A 23,125-nucleotide genomic window follows, 5' to 3' on the forward strand; every position below is an offset into this window, starting at 1 on the left:
GGCCGGCGCACGCGCGCCCCGCCCTGCTCGCCTTCCCTCCCGCGCTCTGCCCTCTCCTTTCTCCCTCTCAGAATCTTCCTGCCGCTGCGTTCGGACCTAGCTGCTCCAGCCTCCGGGGCACGTCGCATTCTACCAGTCCGTGAGCAGCAGCAGAGAAAAGATAATTACATATTTTCTTGCCCCACTTTTCTGAGGCGAGCAAAAAAATTTAATTTGTACCATGAGGGAAATCGTGCACATCCAGGCGGGCCAGTGTGGCAACCAGATCGGTGCCAAGGTAAGGATTTTAAACCTATTAACTATATTTCATTTTTTAAAGGAAAAACACCCAGATAAACTATGAAGAATGGTTGTGGGCTGTTTGCAGTCTCCAGCCTTAGCCAAACTTTGCCAAAAAGGAAGTTTTATATGTATAATACACAATTGTAGCTAGAATTTGCTTCTGAAAAGTAGGGAATTAATTTTTCTTGGCAGACTCATTCTGGGGAAGCTATCAAAAGCACCTTTGAGGTTTGGGGGACGAGAAGACCGAGGTTCTGTAAGGTTTTACTTAAAGGGAATTTCCTAACGGTCCAAGAGCCGGGGAGAGGAAGATGCCGAAACTGGTCTAGACAAAGCGAGGCGAGGTTCCTCCATGTGCATCCCCCTTGGCGGGGTTTCGTGGGCGAAGCCCGAGGGGGGAAGGGGCCAGGATGGGGGAGTAGCTGCAGAGCCAGGCTCCCAAGCTGGGGACGCGGTGCGCCTCGGTGGATGGCACTGCGCGTTACCTCCACAAAAGACCAGGGGTCTCCGCTCGACTCCGTGATGCCCGAGTGGCGGGCCCGTAGTTTTTCGTGGATGGAATGCTAATGTGAGATTCGTTTTGCTGCCTTTATTTCCCCTTAAAGAGACTCCTTTAGGGGCTTGTATAAGATAGAAAAAGGGGGGCTTTTTGTTTAAAGGGTCCTTTGGGACTAAATGGTGGGGAAAGCAAGGGAATCCTTAAAGCAAGAGGGGGGGGGGAATTAACCAAGGGATAAAATTCCGGAGCCAAGTGGTTTTTTTGTGTGTTTTTTGGCGCGCGGCTACAGTGTTGCGGGGAAGGAAGTGCGGCCGCTAGTTGTAGCAGAAGGGCAGGGCCCATTGGGGCGAGCCCTGTGCTGCCCTGCCGGCCGCTAGAGGGCGCGCTAGCTTGAGCGAGGCCCCGCCCTTTCCGCGCCAAATTCGCGCCTCGGCCCCGCCCACGCGCGACGCCTCCCTTTTGTCTGAGGCTTTGCCTTGCGCTCAAGTCGCGAGGAGGGTTTGGGCGGGCGACTGCGGCAGCTGGTTTCTCCACCCTTTATGCGCAGCGTGGAGGGGCGGTGCCCTGCGTGGGGGACGAGGGTTGAGCCTACCTAGGCGTCCGCCTCAGTCTACACCACGGGTGTGTGCGATCGCCGGGCCTTTCTAGCTGGACATCATTTCACATCCCTAGTCGGCTTTTGGGGGTGGAGGTTTTTAGGCAAGGTGTGTGGCAAGCAGATTGAGGGGATTGCAGGCCCTAGAACAGTGTGTCTGGACTTAAGTAATGGAGGCAGTGGCATAAACGGCTGGAACCTTAGCAGTGAGGGTTCATTGCTCTTTCCCAACAGTTCTGGGAGGTGATCAGTGATGAACATGGCATCGACCCCACTGGCACCTACCACGGGGACAGCGACCTGCAACTGGATCGCATCTCCGTGTATTACAATGAAGCCACAGGTGAGGGAAGGAGCCCGGGAATATCAGGTCCCATCTCTACTTCTGCCGTCTCTTTCCATTCCCAGGGAATCCCTTACCCCTTTGGATGAATCCCTTCTTTCCCTTTGGAGACTTTCCTCTAATTTCTCACCATGTGAGCCAAAGACTAGCTCTGATGCCACCAAGTAGCAGTGCATGGAATAACAAATTTGGGTTCCTGGCTGTTACCTAGCCCCAATTTATTTCCTTTCTGCCAATTTTCACTCCTTTCCCTTCCTGCAGGTGGAAAATATGTACCTCGTGCTATCTTGGTGGATCTAGAACCTGGTACCATGGACTCTGTTCGCTCAGGTCCTTTTGGCCAGATCTTTAGACCAGACAACTTTGTTTTTGGTAAGTTATATAGATATTTGTAGGTACCATCATATTCAATTTATGTGGGTGCAAGAGGACAGCCAATGTTGCAAAATGACTTGTAATGGAGAATTTTTATGGGACCATGTTTTTAAATCTCTAATGGAGAGTGGGGGGTGTGACTGCCTTACATGGTAAACTGGGTGGGGACATATGTCACAGGTGAGGAAGAAAATGAAGGTAGGTACACGGGCATTATCCCAAGAGTTGAAAGATGGTTGTGTATGACCCACATTTTACTAATCAAGCTTACCTTCTGACCTTATTCCAGGTCAGTCTGGGGCAGGCAACAACTGGGCCAAGGGCCACTATACAGAGGGGGCCGAGCTGGTTGACTCAGTCCTGGACGTGGTGCGGAAGGAGGCTGAAAGCTGTGACTGCCTGCAGGGCTTCCAGCTGACCCACTCACTGGGTGGGGGTACAGGCTCTGGAATGGGCACCTTACTCATCAGCAAGATCCGTGAAGAGTATCCAGACCGCATCATGAACACCTTCAGTGTGGTACCTTCACCCAAAGTGTCTGACACTGTGGTTGAGCCCTACAATGCCACCCTCTCTGTCCATCAGTTGGTAGAGAATACTGATGAGACCTACTGCATTGATAACGAGGCCCTTTACGATATCTGCTTCCGTACCCTCAAGTTGACCACACCAACGTATGGGGACCTGAACCACCTTGTCTCAGCCACCATGAGTGGTGTCACCACCTGCCTCCGCTTCCCTGGCCAGCTCAATGCTGATCTCCGCAAGCTGGCAGTCAATATGGTCCCCTTCCCACGCCTCCACTTCTTCATGCCTGGCTTTGCCCCTCTAACCAGCCGTGGAAGCCAGCAGTATCGGGCCCTCACTGTACCTGAACTCACCCAGCAGGTATTTGATGCCAAGAACATGATGGCTGCCTGTGACCCCCGCCATGGCCGTTACCTCACTGTGGCTGCTGTCTTCCGTGGGCGAATGTCCATGAAGGAGGTGGACGAGCAGATGCTCAACGTACAAAACAAGAATAGCAGCTACTTTGTGGAGTGGATCCCCAACAATGTTAAGACAGCTGTCTGCGACATCCCGCCTCGAGGCCTGAAGATGGCAGTCACCTTCATTGGCAACAGCACGGCCATCCAGGAGCTGTTCAAGCGCATCTCAGAGCAGTTCACAGCCATGTTCCGCCGGAAGGCCTTCCTGCACTGGTACACGGGTGAAGGCATGGACGAGATGGAGTTCACTGAGGCTGAGAGTAACATGAATGACCTGGTCTCCGAGTATCAGCAGTACCAGGATGCCACCGCAGAAGAGGAGGAGGATTTCGGTGAGGAGGCAGAAGAGGAGGCTTAAGGCCACGCCCATCACTCAGGCTTCTCAGTTCCCTTAGCCTTCAACTACCCCTTTCCTCTCCCTCAGAATTTGCATCTTCTGCCATTTTTTTCTTTTAGGGGTGTTCTAGAACAGTGCCTGGCACATAATAGGCACCCAATAAACATTTGTTGCTTGTTGAATGTCTCCTCTTTTTCCACTCTGGGTAATTATATTTCTGCAATTTGGGTAATCTTGTATTTTCTTCTGGTGCCCATTCCTCCCATCTGTCTAGTTACTATTCCCCTCTGTTTCTAAGATAATTCTCTTAAGCTGGGTTTCATCTAGAGATCCTATTTAGGACTGTCCTGAAAACAGCATTCTAAGCCTGTGTGGTAGCCAAGGGGAAAGGGAATGACTCTTAATCTAGCAGGTAGAACGCCCTACAAGGAACCAGTGGGTTTCCCATTCTAGAGCAGTTTTGGAGAGTGGGATTTGGGCTTTTCTGGTTTTCCAGGTCATCCCCCCCTTTACCCTCAACCCCAGCTTTGGGGAAGGTATGAACAGTATTACCTAAATTTTCAGTGTCTTTTAAGCTCTGTCTTGAGCTATTTCCTTTGCAGGGGTCTGCTGCACTGTGTCAGGTGGGATCCTTTTCTTTTCCACTTTACCTCTCACATTGAATCACTTTGCTCTGGGTAGGAGATAAAGGGGGAAGAGTAACCAAGTCTTGGTCCCTAAGCCTCCAGAAAGGCCTTCCCCATCTCGACTTTTTCTTACCCAAAAAGGAAGAGCAGTCCTGTATGTGTGAAAAGGTACGTACAGCCACCTAAATATTGGAGTCATTCCCTGGAAGAGGGAAGAGGATACCCTCAGTCTTGGCAACATCTCATTTCTTTTGCTATTGCCTTCCCCCCTGCCCCACCCTTGGTTCTGGCGTATCCTACACTTCAAATTTGTTTTGTCTTAAACTTGCTTTTTTTCATATTGAAAAAATGACATTGCCCCAAGAGCCAGAAATAAATGGGAATTGGAAAAAAAAAAATTGCAGGACTTGTGCTCATTTAGCTGGCTGGTCCACTTAAACATATCCTGTATTCTGTTCTCCATGAATCGATAAGAATATCCTTAATACTTAATGACTCTAATGTCTTAATCCCTGGTAACCCTTCATGACCCATTACCAGTCCCTTAAAAGAGGGGAGGAGTAATGGAGAAATACGGATTGGTTGCCCCTCTGAGCCCCAACTGGGGATTGAACCTGCCGCCTAGGCATGTGCCCTGACCAAGAATTTCTCCTGAGACCCCTTGGTTTGTGGGATGATGCCCAACCAATTGAACCACACTGGCTTAGTCTTAACTAAGCTCAGATGCAGGATCTAGGAACTGAAGTGGAAACAATGTGAAATGATGCATATGTGGTTCCTAAACCAGCAGCATCTTGGAACCTGTAGAAATGCAGGTTCTTAGGCTTCATGCAAAATAGTAAACCAAAAACAGGTTGGATCCCAGCAGTCTTAGCTGCTCCAGAAGAATGTACTGGTAAAGGCCCCTATTCCCCGACTAATGTACATACAGCACACCCAGGATTATTGAGTTACGAGTATTTTTCTTTCTGTATACATGAAGATTTTCTCACTCAACATATGGTAAAGGTAACTAGTATGGGATGCTACATGGTCCCATTCTAAACACAATGCTACACTTACTATCATGCTTTTACACTGCACAAAATAAAGCTCCCTGGAAATTTAAGTCTAATTTCCCTTGGGCATATTTTCAGTAATTCTAGGAACTACTGAAATTCACATTTCTTTCACATCATGCTTTCTGACAACTCACTTTGAGGGGAGGGGAGTTAAGCCTACAACTCTTAACCGTGTACAAGTAGCTCCCATTAAAAGCCTATTGGAAGGAGCAAGCTATATTTTCGCATTCATTTTGAAGGAGTTCTATTTTAACTGTTCATGTATCAATACTCAACAGCAATTTATCTGACAAGTTGAGAACCTCTGGGCACCCCTCAGTCTTTGTCAGAAAACAATTCTGGACAACAGGCTCAGTGTAATTTAATTAGGAAGTTAAGTTGGGGTGGGGTTATCAGAATGCTGGCATGGAACCCTTGGGGGACTGGCAGTCTTGGTGGTGGGCCTGGGAAGGGGAGCAACCCTTTTCCAAGGCAAGGCACAGGCTATTTGGCAAGGAGAGATGAGGGGTGGAATCCCATTGTCAAAGGACATGCTGTGGGAGGCCAGTTGAAGGGCATGCAATATGGGGACCATTCAGGCAACTTGAACCATGAAGCCAGGCATCTGTGAAGGTCAAGGGCTTAGGCTGTTCGCAAAGGCTTGTGGTTTACCTGGCAAAAAAGAACAGTGGGTGATGTGAGAACCAGATACCATGTTCTCTCAGGCTCCATCTAGACAAAAGGGTTGCCGGGAGGACATGCACAACCAGGAGTCTTACAATTTTTTTTCAAGTACAGTTTACATTCACTATTTCTATCAGTTTCAGGTGTAAAGCATAATATGGTGTCTGCTAGTTTTTCTTGCATAGACCCTCTGTAGCTTATAATCCTCTACTGCAGGCTTCAAGGAGGCCCAAGGAACCAGCTTGAAGGTCACTGAAATGGTCCAATGCTCGCTCATTCTCTCTCTATATATTTATATACATATATATTTAACACCAGAGAAGGAAAACTCTGACTCCAAAAAACCTCCGCTGCCTTGCCGCATACCTCTTCAGGGGAAAGGCTAAGGGAGTAAACCCTGACAGAAAATCCGGAGCCGGAGTCCCTAAGGCGGTTTGACGTTGTAGTCAACACCGGCAACTCCTGCGGCGCACCTGAAGCCAAGCTGTATTGACTCCGTCTCTCCCTTGGACCCTTCAGCTGCGAAGAGAGGGGGGGTCTGCTGCATGGGCAACAGCAGACCCTCCATATCACCCTGCCCAGGCTCTGTAGCTTCAGCGTCATCGCAAGATGTCGATTCAACACGGGAGGAGACAGATACGATGTCACTCCCGAGTCGGACTGCACAGCCATTCTCGGCGGTGCAGATAGGCTCTTAAGAAGCTACACCATCGTCTCTCGAGACGGACGGCTGCCGACGACGATATTTAACACACTCTTCTATGGCACTTACTATGTACTAGGCAGTGTTCTAAACATTGCAAATATTATTCATGAGGAGACAGGTACAGAGAAGTTAGGTCGGCATGCACTGGAGTCAGGATCCACATCAAAACAGTCTGATTTCAAAAGCCCGCTCTCAGACCTCTACCATAACCTTCAAGTGAATAAACAGGCACCAGGAAAATCAGTGATATGCCTTGGAATTGTCAACAGGCTGCTACTAGTTACTGGTACTCAAGTCAGCCTGGGTTTTGGAAGTCTAGCTTCCCCCGTTGTATGACATGAACTAAGTTACATATTGGAGTTCAGTTTCTTTACTTTGTAAAATACTACATACCCCAAGGTTATTTCATTAAAAAACTTTTTTATAAAAACCATTTATGCTGGTTAGTAAATTAAATGTGAACATGTTTGGCATGCTGCATCACACGACTTAGGAACCCAGAGGTTCTGCTCTATAGCCCCCACCCTGGAGACCCTCACCTGGGAGATGCTGACGCCGGTGAGTCTTTCCACGCTCTCCGGCAGGTGGCTTAGGATGTCCAGGACTTCCCCAGTCACTTTGGCTGCCCCTACGGCTCCACTTCCACTGGACACTAATGTGATCTTTTTGGCAGAGGTCAAGGGACCACTGATCTCCTCTGCCACCTGTTAAATGAGATACCCACTCAGCACTTGAGATTTGATGACACCTCTCCTAAAATGCCATACTTAACCTGAGTTTTTAAAGACCCCCATCCTACTGATCATCTTTCCTCACTTTGGTCACTGGCTTATAATTCCCACCCCTAATTTACAGTTCCCTGGCCTGGTTCTCCTGGTGCCCAGCACACAGCCCCCAGACCTGGGGCAGCTTCTCTAGCAGCATGTCCAGCTGAGCAGCCTCCTGGTACAGCTGGAACGCTTCTGCCTTCTTGGCCATCTGCTCAGCCTCAGCCCGGGCCCGGGCCCCGATGGCGAAAGCCTCGGCCTCCCCACGCATCTAAGGAAGTTACAGGATACTGTCATACTGATGGCAGTAGTTAAGGCAAGAAACCCCAGCTCATCAGCAATGCCCACACCCACAAACCAGGGAGAGCCACCTCCTAACTCACCCTCACAGACTCAGCTTCTGCCTCTGCCTGCATAATCAGCTGGGACCTAGTAAACGAGGGGAGTGGAGGAAGAAGCTGAGGCCCTTGCTCCTGGGGGAAAGGTCCTGAACTGGGGGTAAAGGCTCCTACCACCTGAGTTCCATGGTGGAAGAGTCCAGGTAGTGAAGGCCTCAGCTCTTCATCTGGGGACACCCAGGTGGTGAAGGAGCCAGGAGGGGACAGAGAAGGGGCGTTTACTTCTCTGCCTCTGCTAGGCGCTCCAGCTTGTAGCGCTCAGCTTCTGCAGGCTTCCGCACACGGGCCTCCAGCTCCTTCTCTCGGCGGGCGATCTCCTGCTCTTGCACTGCCACCTGTTGGGACCGCTCCACCACCTGCACTTGCACCCTCTGCTCCTCGATCTGCTGCTTTGTTTTGGCCACCTGGGGAGGAGAGATGCTCAGCGTCAGAGCTGAAGAACAGGTGCCCAGGAACCAGAGAGAAGCCAGGGCAGTGTTCCAGGGTGGGATATAAAAACAGAGCAGGTACAAGGAGTTGTCCCAGGTCAGCTCTGCAAGCCCAGTGGAGTCCATTGCCCACACAGATCCAAGGCAAGGACTGATCAGAGCCAGTATCAACGATGAGGACTTTCCCAAGGCATCCTCAGTGTCAGAGCTGGTTAGGGCTGGAGCCATCACTGCCTCCCTCAGGCCAGACAGTGTCCTTCCATGAGCTTCCATTATGACTTTTTCCACTGTGTCTCCCTATAGAGTGTGAGCACCTGGAAGGCACTGAGCACAACTATGCCATCTATTTACCTCCAGTCTGGTTCATCCATTCTCTTCACTCTCCATCTGTGCTGCTGTAACCTTAGTCCAAGCCGCCAACAACTCCAGCCCCAACTACTGCAATAGCCTCCTACTTTATTTTTAGGGGGCTGGGTGTATGTGTGTGTATATCTTTTTCATTTAAATTTTTATATATGGGTCAAATTCAAAAGAAAAAAGTACATAGTGGGAAGTAGGCCTCCATATTTCCCTTCCTGAGAAGCAACCACTGTGACCAGCTTATTGTGTACCCTTCCAGGCGCACTCTACAAACATTTACAAAAATATGTGTATAGAATATCTCTTATTTAGGCAGATTTCATGTTCTTATTCCTTGTAGAGTACAGGGAGCAGAAGGCTCTTGTCAGAATGTTGGTGAGGAGAGGTACAGGGGAGGACCACACTTCCTTCTTGTCTCATTGCTCATCTCAGCCATGCACCATGCTTGTGGGTGTCACCAGCATGAGACAGGATGCCCCTGCCTTTACTGGGCCCATGTGCTCACTCCAGGGGAAGGGTGCTTCTGGATATGGCATTCTGTACTGTCTCTCACCTGGAAATATCAAGCCTGTTCGAAACTGGACTAGTTGTTCCCCACTGTGTATACAGGATCACCTCTCTTACGTTGGTGTGCTCCCCCATCCCGAGGCCACCTTTTGGGTGAAACTCAACTTCCAGCAGCTTCCATGAAAAGAGTATGTGGGCAGTAACATTTTGGAGACCTTCTTTTTCTGAGATTAAAAAAAATTTTTTTTTAAATTTATTTTTAGAGAGGGGAGGGAGAGAGGAAGAGAAAGAGAAATATCAATGTATGGTTGCCTCTTGCTCGCCACCAACTGGGAACTTGGCCGGCAACTCAGGCATGTGCTTCGACGGGTAATCGAATTGGCAACCCTTGCTTCGTAGTCCAGCACTCAATCCACTGAGCCATAGCAGCCAGGGCTTTCTCTGAGATTTTAACTATACCTTTCTATTTGAATTAGTTATGTTGAGTACAGGTTACTATGTTGAAATTCATTTTTATCAGAACTTTGAAGGCATTGCTCTATGGTCTTCTAGCTTCTTAAGAAACCTGAAACCAAGATGGAGACGTAAACAGACACGCTGCACCTCCCTCCACAACTATGAAGGAATACAACTACCTTGAAACTAGAAACAACCAGAAGTTCCAGAAAACCAAACTGCATGGAAGTCCAACAAACAAAGATATAAAGAAGAAATACTCATCCCGACAGATAGGAGGAGCGGAGCCAGGGTGGAGAGGACGTGGTATGGTGGCGGCAGCAGCGGCGGCACCAGCAGGCTGGCGGAAGCACAGTAACGCGTTTTAAAAAGTCAGGAGGGACACCTGGGGAGCATTCCCAGCTCCTTACCAGACTACACAGCTCATGGTCCCAGCACCGGAGAAAATCAGCCTCATTGTTTCTAACTGTGCAGACAAGTGGGGGTTGGAGTAGAGGCAGAACCTGCTGGTCTATCAACAGAGTCCACTTGTTTAAAGGACCCGCATGGTCCTAGAAGGTCCGCAGACCCACCCATTCTGGGAACGACGACCAGGGCAGCAGCTAGAAGGGCGCCAGTCTGGTGCAGAAGTGGGAGAAGTGCCTGGAAAAGGGGCGAGTGCTGGGCAGGTGGCATTGTTCCCTCTCGGACCTCTCACCCACAAACAGCGTCACAAAATGGTGAGACAGGTCATCCTATACTGACGAATCCCTAAGGCTCCGCCCCTTAAAATGTGACAGGAGCGACAGCCCTACCTGGGATGCAGAGGCAAACAAACACAGGAGCCTGTCAGAATGAAAAGACAGAGAAGTATGGCCCAAAAGGGGAAACAGATCAAGGTTCCAATGGGAGAACTAAGTGACAAGGAGATAGCCAGCCTAACAGATGAAAACACTGGTGATAAAGATGCTCACAGGTTTAACAGATATGCTTGAGTACGGCAAACACATAAGAGAAGAAGGCTATGCTAAGTTAAACGAAGGGATATCCACACAAAACCAATGGTGAAGGGAAGGAAACCGGGGTTCAAATCAATGATTTGGAACATAAGGAAGGAAAAAAACAGTCAACCAGTACAGAATGAGAAAGCAAGAATTGGAAAAAATGAGGAAAACTTCCCAAATTTTGTGAAAGAGATGGACATACAGGTCTGGGAAGCACGGAGGGTCCCAGGTGAGCTGGACCCAGAGGGGACCACACCAGGACGCATCATGACTAAGATGCCAAAGGTGAAAGATAAAGACAGAGTCCTGGGGGCAGCAAGAGAGAGGCAGAGAGTTGCCTTACAGGGGGGTGCCTATAGGACTATCAGCTGATTTCTCAGAGGCACTTCGCAGGCAGGAAGGGCCTGGCAAGCAGTATTCAATGCAATGAAAGGCAACCTGCAACCAGAATTACTCTATCCAGCAAAGCTATCGTTTGGAATGGAATGGCAGATGAAGTGCTTCCCAGACAAGGTGAAGCTAAAGGAGTTCATCATCACCAAGCCATTATTATATGAGATGTCAAAGGGACTTACTTAAGAAAAAGAAGATAAAAACTATGAACACTAAAATGACAACAAACTCACAACTATCAACAACTGAATCTAAAAAATAAGAAGAAAATCCAACTAAGCTAACCAGAATAGGAACAGAATCATAGGTATGGGGATCATTTGGAGGGTTATCAGCTGGGAGGGGGGAGGGGAAGAAATGGGAAAATGGCACAGGGATTAAGAAGCATAATTGGATGGTACAAAATAGACAGGAGGAAGTTAAGAATAATATAGGAAAAGGCGAAGCCAAAGAACTTACATGCATGATTCATGGACATGAACTAAGGGGGGGGGGGGTGAGATTGCTGGAAGGTAAGGGAGTACTGTGCGGAGGGGAGCACAGGGGAAAAATAATGGAACTACTGTAAAAACATATACTTAAAATATACTTATACAATACAATAAAATATACTTAAAAAAAAGAAAAGAAAAAGAAACCTGAAACCATTTTAACGCCTGACCCTTTGAGATCTGTTTTTCTCTCTGGAAGCTTCTAAGTCTTTTCTTTGTTCTCTGTGTTCTGAAATTTCAGCGATGTGTTTCAGTGTAATGTTTTCCATTAATTGTGTTGGGAACTTGGTGAGTTGTTTCAATCTAGAAACTAACATCCTTCAGGACAGATAAACATTTTGCAAATTTTCCATTTGGTTATTTCCTCCCGTTTTCTTTGGTCTGTTGGAGCTACTGGTCTGGACTGTAGTATTTTTATCTACTGCCCCTACTCCCCCATTTGCTTTGGTCTATTTTCTGGGAGACTTATTAGAATTTCTCTTTCAAAGTGATTTTTTAAAAAATTTCTGCCATCTTATTAATTTCTAAGAGCTTTTTTGGTTTTATGTTCTATATTCTGACTTTCTGGATGTGGATTCTTCTCTTCTCTTACTGAGCATATTACTTTTTTAAAAGCTTTCTTCTCCTTGCCTAGTTTGTATCCTTCATACGGCTCTGCTCTGTCTCCTATGTTGCGGGGCACCCTTATAGGTCAGGTAATCCTTGGCTGTCTGCTCACAGTGAACAGGGTCTACAACACTGAAAGGAAGCTCTGGATTATGGGGAGGCTTGTGGACTTAAGAGCTTCACTCTAGGCTGACCAGGGAAGGCCATTTGCTGAGAAATCTCTGATTCTGGATCTTTACATCTTTCCTTTTGAATTTGTCATGTTCCCAGAACAGTTTTCTGATCTATTCTTTAGAAGATGGAGGTTCTGGGAGCAAAGTGGGGTGAGGGGTGAGGGGAGGCTTTCAGCATTTAGCATTCAATAGGTGCACAGTCAGTCATGTCCCCATTACTGGTGAAGTACCAGGCCCTCACCTGTGTTGGGCCCCAGATCACATTCTCTGGTTTACTCTCACCAGATAATAAACCTCTAGATGTGTACTGGTGTAACAGGGACTCAGCCCTCAGAAACGGGGTAGAGATTGAGATGTGCATGTGTGCATTGCCTGGCAACCAGAGCAACCCCCTCTGCGCTGTGCAAGAGATTCTGGGGGAGATCACTCAAAAAAGTGCTTGGAAACCAGGCTCCTTTTTTTTCCCCCATTTAAAAAAAATTGTTGTTATATTACAGTTGTCCCATTTTCCCCTCATTACTCTCCCCTGCCCTGCCCACCTTCTCTGTCTCCCACCATCAATCCCCACCCTGTTGTCCATGTCCATGGGTCATTCATCTTAGTTCCTTGACTAAACCCTTCCCCTTCTTACCTCCCTTCTCCTCTCCCTCCTCCCCTCTGGTCACTGTCAGTCTGTTTCTTGTTTCCATGCCTCTGGTTCTATTTTGCTCATTTGTTTGTCTTGTTCATTAGATTCCTGTATAAGGTGAGATCATATGGTATTTGTCTTTTGCCGTCTGGCTTATTTCACTTAGCATAATACTCTCCAGTTCCATCCATGTTGTTGCAAAAGGTTGGAGTTCCTTCTTTCTTCCTGCTACATAGTATTCCATCGTGTATATGTACTACAATTTTTGATCCACTCATCCACTGATGGGCACTTAGGTTGTTTCCAGAGTTTGGCTATTATAAATAGCACTGCTATGAACATAAGGGTGCATAGATTCCTCTGAATTGGTGCTTCAGGATTCTTCAGGTACAATCCTAGCAATGGAATCACTGGATCAAAAGGCAGTTCCATTTTTAGTTTTATTGAGGAAATTCCATACTGTTTTCCACAGTGGCTGCACCAGTCTGCATTCCCACCAACAGTGCACTAGGGTTCCCTTTTCTCCACATCTTCACCAACACTTGTTGTTTGGTGATCTGTTAACGATGGCCATTCTGACCAGCATGAGGTGGTACCTCACTGTGGTTTTAATTTGCAGCTCTCTGATGGCTAGTGATGTTGAGCATTCTTTCATATGCCTATGAGGCCCTCTGTGTATCCTCCTTGGAGAATTGTCTGTCCAGGTCCTTTGCCCATTTTTTAATTGGATTGTCTTCCTGGTGTTGAGTCGTAGAAGTTCTTTATATATTTTGGCGACCAATCCCTTGTCTGAGGTGTCATTGGTAAGTATGTTTTCCCTTACAGTTGGTTCCCTTTTCATCTTGATGTTTTCTTTAGCAGAGTACAAACTTTTTAGTTTGATATAGTCCCATTTGTTTATTCTTTCCTTTATTTCTCTTACCCTAAGAGATATATCGGCAAAAATATTGCTGTGTGGGGTATCTGAGATTTTCCTGCCTGTTTTCCTCTAGGGCTTTTATGGTGTCACAGCTTACATTTAAGTCTTTTAACCATCTTGAGTTTATTCTGGTGTGTGGTGTAAGCTGGTGGTCTACTTTCATTTTTTTCCATGTCCCTATCCAGTTCTCCCAATACCATTTATTGAAAAGGCTATTATCACTCCATTTTATCCTCCTTCCCCTTTTGTCAAATAGTAATTGACCATAGAGACCTGGGTTTATTTCTGGACTCTCTATTCTGTTCCATTGATCTATATGTCTGTTCTTATGCCAGTACCAGGTTTTGATTACAGTGGCTTTGTAGCATAGTTTGATGTCAGGTATTGTGATTCCTCCTACTTTGTTCTTCTTTCTCAAGATTGTTGAGGCTACTCGGGTTGTTTTTGGTCCCACCGGGTCCCTTTTATTGATCTTCCCTCCTTCCCCAGTGCTGAGGGCTGGAGGTCCTGGGCCCCAGACATTAGGGACATAAAAGGGGAGGAGGCTCAGGCCTGTTAGTGGCAGGCCCCAGGCCACACCCCTCCTATGCACAAACTTGTCTAGTGTGGGTGTGCCCCTCCCAGTGCACCTGTCAACAGCTGTAAGCACCCTGCTCCTCCCCTGGGGCAGGTGTCTCAAAGGTCACCAGTGCTGGCCATGGTGGTAGGAAGAGGACAGCCTGCTGTAAGTAGGAGACCTGGAGGCACAAACTCTGAAAAGATGTCTGGCTAGACAGTGACTGGAGAGCAGCTAAGCCACCTACATTTACAAATACTTCTGGGTGGGAAAAGAGGGTACTGGCACAACCTTGAACTGAGATGGCAGAGTGTGACAGGGTGATTTTTCTTCGGGTGTCTTAGACCAAAGTTTATGTGTCTTTTCAGTTGTACAGATTTTTGTACTTGTGTTATTTTCAGTTCTTGAATCAATGTAGTAGTTATAATGACAAATATTTAAATAGCCTTTTTAGATTGTTAAATAAAAGATTCCTTTCTTTTCCACTGGACTCTGTCTTTGGAGTTTTGTCTAGTAGGCAGCTAGTGGTAGGATGCCCCCCAGTGGTTGGGTTCGGTAACAGAAATTGACAACTGCCAGGACCCTAGCTGCTCACGGCAGGTTGACCATCCCAGGAGTGGGACTGCAACTGGGAAATCCCCTGCATGCTCTCTAGAGGTATTGGCCGCCTAAATACACCTGGCAGGTGGAAAGAAAAGGAGTCTGGGAAGGAGGTAGACTCTAAGAAGGAGGAAGGACCACCTAAGTTTTGGGGCTGTGAGCTGTGGTCCAGGTGAGGACTGGCCAAAGGCCATGTGGCTAGGACTGGGTGAGGAGCACCCAAGTTTTGGGGGGCCATAGTTTGGAGACAGCATCCGTTGGCAGAAAAATAGGACCTTAAAACCTGCTTGTGAGATGGATTTGTGGGTTCAGGTTTTATTTATACATTCACAGTTTGCCTGCATTCGTTTGGTCATAGCTTTAGATCTGTACATCCAGGCCAATAAGGAAGGGCAGTTCTGTGCTGGCTCCTGGAGGGAGCCCACCGGTAGAATTTTGGCAGACTGGAGCATGTACTGCTATTATCCAATGTCCAAGGAGGTAGTGATTTATTATTGTAATACTGTGTGGCTTATGTATGCTTTGGATTGTAGGAAAAGGTGGTCCATGCATGGTTACCTAAGGTACTGCAGTATCATGCAATTGAAACAGTATTGCCAACAGATAGGCAGATGGGATGGAATCCATTATGTCAATGTATTTCTGTCGTTGCATAATAGTTTTGCAAGGGACAGAGAACTGCTTGATGGTGCACAGAAGGGAAATGGCCTCAAAATACATCCTTGATAGTAAGACACAAGAAGAAAAGGAGAATAAGGAAATAAGTCTTGTTAATCTCCTGAACCCAGGGGACACAAGGTTAGTAGCAGGAAGACCTACTCAGTCACTACCCTCACTGCTAGTTACTTCTGGAGTGGGGCCCACAGAACCAGTGTCTCTACCCTGGTATGACAAGGGACAGGTCTCCCCCTCAAAGACCCATCAGAGCACCCAATCTGGCCAGGGTGCCTCTCTATCCAGAGCAAGACAGTTTGCTTTGAGGCAATAACCTATAGGCAGAGTAACTCAGCAAGATCAGCCCACTAGCTACTACTGGGCCCATAATATATTCTCCACTTCAGACTTACTGAATTGGAAGAATTCCAATCCCTCATATAGGGAGGATCCTCACAGAATGGCAGATCTTATCATCTCTATTTTTTCCACTCATCATCCAAACTGGGCAGATGTATAGGCTCTCCTTAACATCTTGTTAACTGCAGATAAGATGGCTGATAAGGCTAATAAAAAGGCCCAATGTCTCTACTAAGAGAACCCCAATGAGACCCCCAACCCAGCTGGGGCAATTCCCTTGACAAAGCCTGACTGGAACCCAAATGGTGGGGCCTAGCCTTCCTGGAACATCACAGAAATTGCATCCTGGAAGGGCTTAAGAAAGGGGTGCCTAAACAAAAGAGCCTGAATATGAGACACTTCTAAATTCTTGGAAAGGATCTACCAGGCCTATAGAAAGCACAGTGATGCTGACTCACAGGCACCAGATAATGTGCGGATGGTAAACATGACCTTTATTGAACGAACTACTGCAGATATTAGAAGGCAACTCCAGAAGTTAGATGGGGCATTTAGAATGAATCCCTCTCAGCTGGTAGTCATAGCCTATAAATTCTACAATGCCTGGAAAGCAAGGAAGATAAAACAGGCCACAGTGTTCTTAGAAACAAGGTGGGGCAACCAGAGGAAGAGGTGGGACCCTAAAGGAAAGAGGAGAGGCTCCCTGGGTACCAATCAATGTGCTTATTTCAAGGAGGAGAGCCACTAGACAAAGGAGTGCCCAAAGTTCAAAAAGGAATATGGGGATGAAAACCCTCACCAAGAAATGTTAGAAAGGCGAGAGGAGTATGATGAATGAGGAGCCCCAGGAGCTCCTCTGGACATCTTCTGACCTATTACTATTTCCCCACAGGAGCCCCAGGTCCAGCTGATGGTGGGGAATAAGCCAATTGATTTCCTTGTAGATACAGGAGTTACATACTCAGTGCTGAATGCAAACGTAACCAGGAAAAGTTCGGATGAGGTAACACTTGCTGGAGTGACTGGACAATTACAAAAACAGATGTTCCTTCAACCCCTAGAGTGCCAGCTTGGGGATCAGAGGATTGTACATAGTTTTCTCTACATGCTAGATTGTCCCATTCCATTTCTGGGCTATTTACTTTGCAAATTAAATGCACAAATATCTTTTTCTCCTGAAAAGCAGCAACTATGTATAGAAGTCCCACTTGAACATGCTCTCCAGCTCTACACATTCCTGACTTGTCCAGAAAGTCCCAGAGTTGAACTTTCCCACCTGAGATCGATGAACAGATTGATGAAACCATTTGGGCTGATGGAACCCCAGGTAAAGCAGTTAACGTCCAACCCATAAAAGTTAATTTAAAAGAAAGGGCACGATCCCACTGAAGAAACTGTATGTCCTCAAAAAGGAGACTTTAGAGTGGATTCAATCGACATTGCTCAAGTTCTTAAAATTGTGATTAATTCAACACTCCCACTTCACCAGTCAGAAAGGCTCACTCTGACAAACACTGATTTGTACAGGATCTTAGAGCAATAAATGACATCATGCAAGACATTCATTCTACGGTGCCTAACCCCTATACTCTGTTGACCGCGGCACCTGGAGATAGCAAATGGTTTTCAGTCCTAGACTTGAAGGATGCCCCTTTTTCTGCATCCCAATAGATGAACAGGCTCAACTACTGTTTGCCTTTGAATGGCAAGACCGAGAAACAAAAGCTATGCTCTACTACTGATGAACTGTGCTGACACAAGGGTTTAATAACTCCCCAACTATATTTGGTGAAGTATTAGCCAAGGACCTAAGAGATATTCAATTGAGATTAGGAGTTCTGCAATATGTAGATGACATATTGGTAACTAGCAATACCTATGAAGACTGTTTGCTCAACACCATGACAATTCTAAATCACTTGGCAAAACGGGGATACAGGTGTTGCTTCACAAGGTTCAGATTCCCAAACAGGAGGTGGGATTTCAACTGAAACAGGGCACTAGGAGCTTGATGGTGGATAGAAAGCAAGCCATTACTACACTAAAAAATTCCAGATAACCAGAAACAGCTTCATGGGTTCTTGGGGATCACAGGATTCTGCCTAATTTGGATTCCAAACTTTGGACTTATAGCAAAACCACTGAACAATTCCTTGAAAGGACTGGACTCTGAGCCTTTTGAATGGACAGGAGATTGTCAGGCAGCATTAGATACCTTGAAGAAAAAGCTAGTTTCGGCTCCCGCATTAGGACTGCCCAATTTACACAAGTCTTTCCAATTGTACGTTCATGAAAGGCAGGGGACTGGACTCTGGGAAACATACCCAGACCCATAGCCTATCCCTCAAAGAAGTTGGATCACATGACAAAGAGATGACCACCATGCCTCTGGGCAGTAGCAGCTACCTGTGACAACTTACAGGAAGCTAAGAAATTCACTTTGGGATAGCCTACTATGGTATTGGTACCACACCAAGTCCTAACCCTATTGGAACAGAAAGGAGGGTACTGGCTGATGGCAGGAAGCATGGGAAAATACCAGGCCATTCTGTTGGACAACCCAAATGTTACCTTGCAGACTATCACAACTTTGAATATGGTCACTCTGCTCCTGGACACGGAGGGAAACTTGGCCCTCCAGATGACTGCTTGGAAATTATTGACTAAGTTAATTCTAGCAGGCCAGATCTACTGGACCAAACTTTGGTAGCACCAGACTGGAAGCTGTACACAGACAGGGGCAGTTTTATGGACAATGGCCAATGACGAGCCAGGTACACGATAATCACCACAGACAAGGTAATAGAAACCCAAGGCCTTGCACCTGGAACCTCAACATAGAAGGCTGCCATCATGAGAGCCTTAGTATTGCCCCAGGGAAAGAAGGTTATCATCTATATGGTCTCCAATTATGCCTTCATGGTAGTCCATGCTCATGAAGCAATATGGAAAAGAGAGGACTCTTAACCTTGGGGAACAAGGATGTTAAACATGCAGAGAAGATTTTACAATTGCTAGAGGCAATGAATCTACTGGACCAGGTTGCCATAATGCATTTCCCAGGACACCAAAGGGACAGTTCCCAAATGAGCCAGGGAAACAAAACTGTTGATAAAGCAGCAAGACAAGCAACCTAAGGGCTGCTATACCTGGGGCCTTTGATGCCCTGTTTGGACTTGTCAAAATTTAAACCTCATTACAAGAGATGAGGAACAGACCTGTGAATGGGGATACATTAACACTGACCCTTATTCTATGTGGAAGATCAACAGCCATGGTATGATCTTACTCCCTGAAGCTCTAGTGTATCCCATCCTCAAACACCTACATGAAGGAAACCATTATGGAAGGGATGCTTTAATGGACTTTATTAGGCCACATTTGAAGGGTCCTCATTTGTAAAGGACCATTCAGAGGATCACTCAAGCCTGTCAAGTATGTGCTACAAACAATCCTAAGACAGTGTGCCCCAGCAGAAAAAGGGAATACAATATAAAAGGTTATGCCCATTTGAGGACTGGCAAGTGCACTTTACATAAATGCCTAAAACCAAAGGGAATTTCAAGTTTCTATTAGTTTTTGTGGACACTTTTTCTGGATGGGTAGAGGCATACCCAACTAGAACTGAGAAGGCAACTGAAGTAGGGAAGCTTTTACTTAAAGAAGTGATTCCTAGGTTTGGACTTCCTCACAGTATTGAGTGACAATGGATTATCGTTCACTTGGAGATCTCCCAGAAGGTTGGACTGCCACTGCAAATATGATGGAAACGACATGCACCTTGGAGACCTCATCTACGAGAAAGACTGAAAAGATAAATCACACAATAAAGACCCTGGCCCTGTCTGGTGTGGCTCAGTGGATTGAGCACCGGCCTGTGAACCAAAGGGTTGCCAGTTTGTTTCTCAATCAGGGCACATACCTGAGTTGTGGGCCAGGTCCCCAGCTGGGGGTGCACAAGAGGCAACCACAAACTTCCAGCCAAGATGGAGGCATAGACGGACATGCTCTGTCTCCCTCTACAACTAAGAAGGATTACAACTACCGCAAAGCCAAAAATAATAAGAAGTTCCAGAAAATAAAGCTACATGGAAGTCCAACATATGAAGTCATAAACAAGTGGTGCTCATCCGGACGGGTAGGAAGTGTGAACCCACGACTGAGAAAGATCGAACTGTGCTGGAGGCGGCAGCCGCAGCAGCGGACAGTGGGACCTGGTAAGCAGACACCTGTATTTGGGGGAAGGAGAGAAGCGCCTGGGAGCCAGCCCTGGCCCTGGCTGCAGACCAGATCTGTCCACTTGAATTCCAACGCTGGGGAAGGCAGACCCCATTGGGAGGCAACTCCCTGTTCCTCAGCGGAGAGTAAGAGCAGGAATCCATCTTGGACCCCGGCCCCCACGCAAAGCGCCACAGTGTGGTGAGAAAGGTCGCCAGGTTGTGAGGAGCACACGGGGCTCCGCCCAATATAGCGTAGGAGGTGTGACAGCGCCCCGCCCAAGAAGGAAAGATAAAACAAAATGATCAGAATGGCAGAATTAATGATTGAAATACCAATCACACAGCTAACGAAAAAAACAAATAAAAGCCTCGACTGATGAACAAATAGCGAATCTTTCTGAGGCTCAGTTCAGAGCTATAGTCATAAGGCAGCTTACAGACCTAACAGCGGGACTGAATCAAGACAGGGAAGGAATGAAGACTAGTCCTGCTGAAATGAACAAAAATACATACAAGACAAGTGGTAAGGAAGGGAAAGCCATAGATCAAATCAACAAATCAGAACATAGGGAGGGAACAAACAGTCAACCAGTGCAGAAAGAGGAAACAAAAAGTGAGAAATATGAGAGGCTCAGAAATCTCTCAGACAGCTATAAGCAAATGAACATTCGAATTATAGGATTGCCAGAGGGTGAAGAAGAACTAGAAATTGAAAAACTATGTGAAAAATAATGAAGCAGAACTTCCCTAACTTGGGGAAGGAAATGAACTTACAGGTCCAGGACGCACAGAGTTCTGGATAGGCTGGACCCAGAGAGGACCACACCAAGACACATTATCATCAAAATGTCAAAAATTAAAGATAAAGAGAGAATCTTAAAAGCAGCAAGAGAGAAGAGAAGAATTATGTACAAAGGGGTCCCAATTAGACTATCAGCTGATTCCTCAAAGGAGACTACAGGCAAGAAAGGAGTGGCAAGAAATATTCAAAGTAATGAAAATAAAAAACCTACAACCACAATTACTCTATCCAGTGAAGCTGTCATTCAGGATAGAAGGGCAGAGAAAGTGTTTCCAGGACAAAGTAAAACTGAAGGAGTTTGTTAGATCCAAACCACTGTTATATGAGATGTTAAAGGGACTTGTTTAGAAGAAGGATCAAAACTATGGACATTAAAATGAAAACAGTATCACAGCAACCAACAGCAGAAGCTAGGGAATCGAAACAAAGGCAAACTAAGTAGGCAACGAGAGTGGGAAAAGAATTACAGGTATGGGGAACATATTGGGGGGAGGTCAGCGGGGAGGGGGAAGGGGGAAAAGGGAGGGAGATGATGCAGGAATTAAGAAGCATAGGAGGAGGGAATGGAGTAGATAAGAGGATGTAGAGAACTATATGCACAACCAATGGGCATGGACTAAGGGGGTGGACAACTGGAGGGAGGGGGAGTGCAGGGGGGAAAGAAATTGGGACAACTGTAACAGCATAATCAATAATAAAAAAAAGATACAAAAAAAAAAAGAGGCAGCCACACACTGATGTTTCTCTCCCTCTCTTTCTTCCTTCCTCTCTCTCTAAAAATAAAATAAATAAATAAATCTTGAAAGAAAGAAAGAAAGAAAGAAAGAAAGAAAGAGAGAAAGAAAGAGAGAAAGAAAGAGAGGAAGACAGAAAGAAAAAGATGACAACTCTGGCAAAAATATGCCAGGAAACGCATCTGAAATTGGACCACGCACTCCCCATTGCTTTGCTCTGAATTAGGGTGGCCTCAGAAGCGGGCTTAAGTTAAGGCTTTTTGAAATAGTTTATGGTAGACTCTCCCACATCTGTTTTAGGAATGTTCCCTTTAGATTTGGAGCATGAGTCGAAAATTAAGCACTTAGGGCAAACACTATAATTTTGCACAAGTTTGCTCATTGCAAACCTGTCTATCAATCTGACAAGCCCATGCACCCATAGCAGCCAGAAGACTGCATTTTATTAAAGACCTGGAAGACTCAGGGCCCTGAACAGTAGCTACCCAAACAATGGACTGGTCCCTGGTGCTCAGTCTCAGTGGAGGTGAGTCTGCACAAGTCTTAAATCCTTTGCAGGCCCTTTAAGAGAGAATTCTGCAGCCTCTTCCGCTGCCCCAACCCTCACTTGTTTCCACAGTCAGAAGTTATGGGGACTTATCTTCCTGGCACTGGAACCCTGGGCTGGGTGGTCTGGTCTGGGGCTGGCATTCCTTGCTCCTGAGGTATCCCTCCCAATTTTTACCCACCACTTGTGGATGTGACACTGCCTGTTCCACGTCTCTGCACCTCTCCGACCCTCCTACCTGCCTGGATGAATGTGTGGCTTCTTTAAATCCTTGGTTGTCGGACTTTCATACTGTTCAATTTCCTAAGGATCCTGAGTGATATTAGTTTTGTAGTCTAGTTGTAATTTTTTTTAAGTACATTTTATTATGAGGTTACAGTTATCCCGATTTGTTTCCCCTTTGCCCTCTTCCGCCCAGTATCTGCCTTCCCTCCAGCAATAACCCCTGCTTAAATTCATGTCCATGGGTCATGTACATAAGTTCCTTGGCTTCACCCTTTCCTATACTATTTTTACACCCCCCCATTTTGTTCCTACCAATTATGCTTCTTGATTCCTGCATCATTTCCCCATTTCTCTCCCCTCCCCCTCCCAGCTGATAACGCTCCAAGTTGTCCCCATACCTATGATTCTGTTCCTGTTCTGGTTGTTTGCTTAGGCTTTTTTTTGGGGGGGGTCTTTATTTTTTACATTTAGCTGTTGATAGTTGTGTTTGTTGTCATTTAAATGTTCATACTTTTTAACATTTCATGTAATAAGGGCCTGGTGATGATGAATTCCTTTAGCTTTACCTTGTTTGGGAAGCACTTTATCTGCCCTTCCATTCTAAATGATAGCTTTGCTGGATAGAGTAATCTTTGTTTTAAGTCCTTGCTTTTCATCACCCTGAATACTTCTTGTCAGTCCCTTCTTGCCTGCAAAGTTTCTTTGAAAAATCAGCTGACAGTCTATAGGAAATCCTTTGTATGTAACCTCTTATTTTCTCGTGCTGCTTTTAAGATTCTCTATCTTTAACCTTTGGCATTTTAATTATGATGTGTCTTGCTGTGATTCTCTTTGGGTCCAAC

General features: G+C 46.3%; 2 protein-coding genes across 4 annotated transcripts in view; one reads left to right on the forward strand and one right to left on the reverse strand.

Annotated features, from left to right (window-relative positions):
- Nucleotides 1–41: 41 nt before the first annotated feature.
- On the forward strand, nt 42–3,602 carry TUBB (tubulin beta class I). Its single transcript, XM_090282037.1, has 4 exons — nt 42–277; nt 1,611–1,719; nt 1,981–2,091; nt 2,384–3,602. Exons 1-4 carry the CDS (start codon nt 221–223, stop codon nt 3,439–3,441), a joined length of 1,335 nt encoding a protein of 444 aa, XP_090138163.1. The 5' UTR covers nt 42–220; the 3' UTR covers nt 3,442–3,602.
- A 1,849-nt stretch (nt 3,603–5,451) lies between these two features.
- Nucleotides 5,452–23,125, reverse strand: part of FLOT1 (flotillin 1) — a 30,057-nt gene continuing 12,383 nt past the window's right edge. For all 3 annotated transcript variants that reach the window (XM_090282040.1, XM_090282039.1, XM_090282038.1), the window contains exons 9-13: nt 7,864–8,045; nt 7,627–7,672; nt 7,377–7,514; nt 7,016–7,180; nt 5,452–5,758 (exon numbers count right to left, since the gene is read on the reverse strand). In XM_090282040.1, coding sequence (XP_090138166.1) covers nt 5,729–5,758; nt 7,016–7,180; nt 7,377–7,514; nt 7,627–7,672; nt 7,864–8,045 — 561 coding nt within the window. In that variant the 3' untranslated portion in view covers nt 5,452–5,728. The remainder of the gene's footprint in view (nt 5,759–7,015; nt 7,181–7,376; nt 7,515–7,626; nt 7,673–7,863; nt 8,046–23,125) is intronic.

This window comes from Furipterus horrens, unplaced genomic scaffold (assembly GCF_987537825.1).
Source record: "Furipterus horrens unplaced genomic scaffold, mFurHor1.1.pri manual_scaffold_6, whole genome shotgun sequence".
NCBI lineage: Eukaryota > Metazoa > Chordata > Mammalia > Chiroptera > Furipteridae > Furipterus > Furipterus horrens.

Excerpts from the sequence above, each read along its gene's own strand:
- TUBB (XM_090282037.1), top strand. The coding sequence starts at position 221 with ATGAGGGAAATCGTGCACATCCAGGCGGGCCAGTGTGGCAACCAGATC. Across the intron at positions 1,720-1,980 it reads GTATTACAATGAAGCCACAG|GTGGAAAATATGTACCTCGT; the intron begins GTGAGGGAAGGA and ends CCCTTCCTGCAG. Across the intron at positions 2,092-2,383 it reads ACCAGACAACTTTGTTTTTG|GTCAGTCTGGGGCAGGCAAC; the intron begins GTAAGTTATATA and ends ACCTTATTCCAG.